The sequence below is a fragment of the Pelophylax lessonae genome, assembly GCF_965119305.1.
Source record: "Pelophylax lessonae genome assembly, chromosome: 6".
NCBI classification, from domain to species: domain Eukaryota; kingdom Metazoa; phylum Chordata; class Amphibia; order Anura; family Ranidae; genus Pelophylax; species Pelophylax lessonae.
In genome coordinates, this window is record NC_138773.1 from 203,499,029 (window position 1) to 203,504,920 (window position 5,892).

The 5,892-nt window shown below is 37.3% G+C and overlaps 1 protein-coding gene across 1 annotated transcript; it reads right to left on the reverse strand.

The window, feature by feature from the left end:
* Positions 1-535: 535 nt before the first annotated feature.
* Positions 536-4,123, reverse strand: LOC309558942 (gamma-crystallin-3-like; the record flags this gene model as incomplete). Its single annotated transcript, XM_082262041.1, has 3 exons — positions 4,056-4,123; positions 3,686-3,928; positions 536-811 (listed from the first exon to the last, which is right to left on the reverse strand). Exons 1-3 carry the CDS (start codon positions 4,062-4,064, stop codon positions 536-538), a joined length of 528 nt encoding a protein of 175 aa, XP_082118167.1. The 5' UTR covers positions 4,065-4,123.
* Between the last annotated feature and the right edge of the window lie 1,769 nt (positions 4,124-5,892).

A 5,892-nucleotide genomic window follows, 5' to 3' on the forward strand; every position in this document is an offset into this window, starting at 1 on the left:
TTTGCCTTGTAAAGGTAGAAGGATTTTTTACCTTAATACAATCTATGGATAAAGATGACACTGCACCATCTTGATATAGTACACATTCCAAGCCATACCAAACCATAAATTCAGAGGTATTATCTTTCAGAATGATCTTCATTACATATAAATAACTCTTTGCCCCGAAGGAGTATATAAAATTCACCATTACGCAAACATCTACTGTTAAAGAAGGTACTTTACCAGTATCTATAACCGTAATGTTTTCAAGGCAACTCCATGTTGGGTGCTTTTGTTCTACTATGAAATTGATCTTAGAATTTGTATTTTCTTAAGTTCTGGCTTTTTTTCATAATGATGAGTACCGTTTGTTCTTTTCCAGAGACAGTGAAGCCTAACCACACTCATACGTGTAAAAACTCTTGTTACTTTAAGGTCTATTATTAAAGGTTAATTTCCAGTATACAAAAGCATAATAAAAATAATATAAATTGATTGTTTAAGTAGGTTTATTAAATTCTAATTACAGAAGAATGCATTTTAAATAGTACTTTTAATAAATGTTTTGGACCCTTCTGAAGGAACCAATTCTTGGGCTGGATGCCCCCCAATCGCTGTATCTCCTGTACTCTCCAGGTTTCAGGTAGTACTGACGTCCTCTGTAGTTGGGCTCCTCATAAAAGACCCAATATCCATCTTGCACATGGCAGGAATAGATGTCGTTATAGCGGAACTGCTCAAAGACATGTGGGCAATCTTCAGTGAACTCCATCATCTGTCCTTTAAAGTCTTCCCTTTCATATACTCTAAGCCTAAATGGTCCACGGTGCTGTGTCCCAAAGAAGGAAAAAACAACAACAAAGGAATGCGTTACAGTATGTTAATGCTAAAGCCATATTTCAATTAAGGGTGCTAAAAAAGCATATGTCTTTTAAGGATGAACAAGTTTTTTCTTGAGATTTTTTGTGAAACACTTTCAGCCAAATACATTGGAGTCAAGAGGCAAGGAAACTTAAAAGGGTTTTAAAAACATGTAATGGGATTAAAATGGCTCCTGAGACTTACAGAAGATCCTTTAAGCTATCTTGGAAGTGTTCTTGTGCCAAAAATAACATTAGCTTTATTCTTTCATGTTTTTTTTTTTAAATCGTGAAATTACAAAATCGTGACAGTACACAAATACCAAATGCCCAAAGAAGGAAATAAAAAAAAAACACACAAAATTGTTGAACTACTCTAAATATACCAAAAATAACCCATACCTTATAAATAAAGAATACATTTTGGTTAACTTACTAAGCTGAGGAAAATTGAGAGTTTCTGCCTTTGCAAAATGTTGCCTTTGAAGGAATCAGTAATGTAGGGGCAAAATCAATTTTGACTAGATCATTTGGCTGTTCCTTCTTTGTATGAATATTTGATGTTTTAAATTTGGCAAGAAGTAAAAGAATTAGATAAGCCTTAAAGGCTAAGTTCATCTTTAGTAACATGTTACATATCACACCGGTATTTAGGATGTAAAATGTACCATGTTACTTTGCACCTCTACCCACATTCCCCGATCTCTCTCTCCCCAACAGCAGACCAGGGTTCTCCCCCACCGTTACTTTTACAATTTAAAATCTGTGCAGCTGTGTGGGGCTCCACCCACACAGCCACTTCATTCATTCACACCGATCTGTGAATGAATGAACTATAAGTTCTGTTTGTCACCCAACTGCAAGTGTTCACAGTTCATACTTTTTCTGCACTTCAGTAGTTGTCTGTAGAGAAGATGTGGGCAGACAGATGTTCTAAACGTGTCTGCAGGAGCCTGAAATGGCGCTCATGATCTGCTGATTTTGGGTGCAATGCTCTGCAGGCTTCTAAGAAAAAAAATGTTTAAATGTGGATTTTTTTAAAGTGAACTTATCTTTTAAGCCTTCTTGGAGCAATATTTATCCTTTTATTTGGTGCAGGGACAAACTACTTACCTTGGAGTACCCATAGCTAAAAATCCCCCACCTACTGTATATAAGGTTAATATTCCTCCCCTGCTATTTTCCATAAAAACATCCCTAGATACCCAGAAACACTTCAATATTTCCTATATAGGCAAAATAGGTTTAGTAAAAATGGTAACTTTTTTACGCAATGCAGAACCTTCCTCTCTTCCTCAAGCATTCTGACATCAAACATGTTTATCTGATATCATGAGAATTGATCTGGGCAGTAGGAGAGCAACAATAGACCTACGCACCCTACAGCAACCTCCCAGTATTAGAGGCCTTAATTTTACTGACCTAAAACTCTGTTACTAAGCATCTTTAACTAGATATTTAAGAGTCTGGATTCATGGCACCTGGATATATTCAAATACTGAACTTGAACAAAAACAATTTGTTGTCTGTTCTTCACATGCATAAATAACTCTTGCCCACAGGGATGTCAGTAAATCCCTTCTTATGCTACACATCTCTCTTTTTCACTTATGGAACACCCCAGACCTCCCAGAGTCCTCTGGCCTTCCTATTCTTAGACAGTGGCACCATGAAGGTCTTTGTTATTCAATATTCCTGGTAGATGTCGATAACAAGCAGCCACTTTCTTCCAAAATGACCCTAGAGAAATTTCTCAGTTTATCTAATAACCCATTCCATTTTCCACAAATAAAAATATACAATGCCTCTATTATTAAAAAAAAAAAATATCTAAATGACTGGGGAAATCCTTTGGATAGTATTTTTAGATATTCTAACCTAGGTTAAAAAAAATGTTTTTACTCTATACAATTTCTTCAGACAGTCGCTGGACTACACCTCTCCAATAGACCAAGATTTTCCCCTGGCTTCTAAATGACATTCTCCTAAAACTACTTTTTTTTTATCTTGGGGCACGATCAAAGACACAATGTACCGCAAAATTATATTTTTCTATCATTCTTATGAGCCTAAGCTCCTCTTCTTGCTGCCCAAATCGAGGACATTTACATGTGAACTTGTTTCATGCCTTCTAGTCATGTCCGAGGATAAAATGTTTTTGGAACTCAGTGATGCATTATGCTTTATGCTTAGTAAACCACCTACCCCTAACTCCTGAATAGGTCCTTTTTGGTCTACTCAGTGTCCCAGATATATTAAAACTTCAAGGGACTGAAAACAACTTATCATATCCCTTGTGGCGTGCAAAACCATATCCCTTCTGGCACACATCCATTCTACATAAGTGAATTTACCCAGAACTCCTCTTTTTTCGTTTTCACATAGGAATAGGTAGAGGCCTCTTTGCATAGGGAATTACAAGTCTAAAACATTTTTTGATATTTGGGAATCTTTCATCCAAACCTTGCCCATAGATACCCAACAACCTATAGTGCAATGTTCTCTATATATTCAATGATATACAGTTAGACTCTTAATTAATTACCCCCCCAGTTGAGGCTCCGCCTTCCATTTAGACCAAATTATACCTCCTACTCTAATGATTGAGGCCTCCTCCCCTTTCTTTCACTTGTATTTACTAGACTTACTTACATCCATTCAAGTGTTTATAAATCTTCATCCCTAGGCCCAGCACTGCTAGTTTATTCTCAGGCTATACAAACAAACTGTTCATCGTTTGTCTTACATTGTCTTACTGGCCAAATTGTATGGCCACTTTTGTTGTTAACCACATTCTCACATCAAAATAAAAATATTAAAAATAATTCGATCATAGCTTTTACCTGAGGAGTCAAGCGGCAGGATCTAATACAGTCATTGTATCCCATCCATTGCTGGAAGTCAGGATAATCTCCTCTTCTCAGGAAGTACTGGTGTCCTCTATAGTTAGGGAGCTCATACAGGATCCAGTTTCCATTCTCCACTCGGATAGAGTTACAACGACTGAAGTATGAAGACAAGTCAGAGGAATCAGAGTTGCACTCGTAGGAGCGACCCTGGAAGTTCTTCTCCTCATAGAAGACAATCTATAAAAATAATATTTTTACATGTTTACCATGAAAAATTATGTACAAAACATTTTCTAACTTCCTGGCATAAACTGTACCTATAATTTATATTTTATGGTGTAAATAGAAAATATCTATAGCATACCTTCACCATCTTGTCGGTAGGTTTGGTGCTGAAGCTGTGACCTGCTGCAGTGTCTGTGTGGAAGCTCTTTTATATATTTGGCCTTGCTGACATTTGCAGTGAGTCAGCTGCGCACACAGCTTTCTCTAAGCTATAGAAAAAATGTATAAGCCTTTTAGCTACAAAAAATGCATAGATCTTTTGTGTATTCAACTACTCTTTTTTTACTATGTACTCATTTGAATTTGTATACTTACTGTATTATTTGTTGGATAATATTTAATGGAGTACTCAACCCAGTAAGAGGTTAATTTTACACTAGAGTTTATTTTATTGTGTATTTGAAAGGTAACATTTTGCACGCATCACTAGTTCCAACTTCAGTAAGTTCTGGGTGGAGTTTTTTTTAGATTTGTATAAGTTCTTTGGTAGATCCACCTATATTAGGCTGGACCCCAACATAATTTTTTTTTTTACCAGAGCGGCATACATGAAGATAATTTAAAACCCTTTAAATGAGTAAGAGTAACAACCTCCTATAGCTCTAGCTGACTAAGCTGACTATACCATATATGCCACTAATACTACATGTTGTGTAAATATGTCATCCTAATGTTTGGTACACACGATGAGATTAATCAAAGGAATGATCATCCGTTTTTTTTTTTTTTTCATGCTAGTCTCATATCGAAAAAGAAAAGTTTACTAAAGTGACTAAAAATTCTCACACGACAGAATAAAAATGCGGAAGTTATGTGACGTGTAATGCAACATCTGTATTGATTAGACGAAAATCGTATGATCTGGTATCGCACGAGAACATTTTTCATGCTTGTCCCATCAGATATTATCAGATGAACTGTCATGATCTGCTCTCAAGAGCTGTGTACTAACGATCAGATTATTATACTATTGCTTCGAAAGAGGTATTTTTCGTCCGATTTTGTAAATGTCTGTACGGGCCATAAGTCTGCACCTTATTACAGGACTCAATTAAACAACACCTGTTTTGAGAGTAAAGAGAGACTGTCGTAGCTGATTTCTCTTTCTGAAAATGCTGGTTAACTGACTGTCATGCTAATCCAAAGGCTTCAATATTGTTTGCATCACCAACTAAGAAGAAGCATATAGATCAGGAATTTTGACTTACATTGTTCAGGTCACTGTCAGAAAGTAGCAAGGATCGGCTAGTCAAAATTTTAGTTGGCGAATAAAAAAGGCAGCTCCTTTTTTATCTGTTAGTACAGGTTTATTTTAATACTACATAAAATAAATAAATATTCTGAATTGCCTAAGGCCCCTTTCACACGGGAGGTGGGTCTGGCGGACTCCGTTTTGCTCAGCGGGGATCGACCTGCTAGTCCCCCTGAGCAGGCGGATGACAGCTCCATCTCCGCTCTGTGTGCAGAGACGGAGTTGTCAGAGCCCCGCTCTCCTCTATGGAAGATCAGATGATAACGGACCGCCTGTCCGTTTTCATCCGATCCCATCCGATCCCATACTCCAGACGGATGGAAAATAGGGTTTCCATCCGTCCAGACAGGACCGGATCAGATAGCAGCGGGTGTCAGCGGAGATGTCTCCTCTGACATCCACTGCTCTATAGAGGTACATGGAGCATCCAATCAGGTCCACCTGAAAAACTGACAGACGGACCGGACCAGAAAGCCCATGTGAAAGGGGCCTTACTTGTGAATTTTGAGTAAAAATTAGAAAGGCTTTTTTTTCCAAGACTTTTTGTAAACTGTTCTTCAGCCTAAAGCAAATACTGTACTAACTTTGCTACTGTCTCAGCCACAGAAAAGACAAACACACAACAAACAAATAAAATGAAAAACAGTAGTTGTAGGTATGAAGG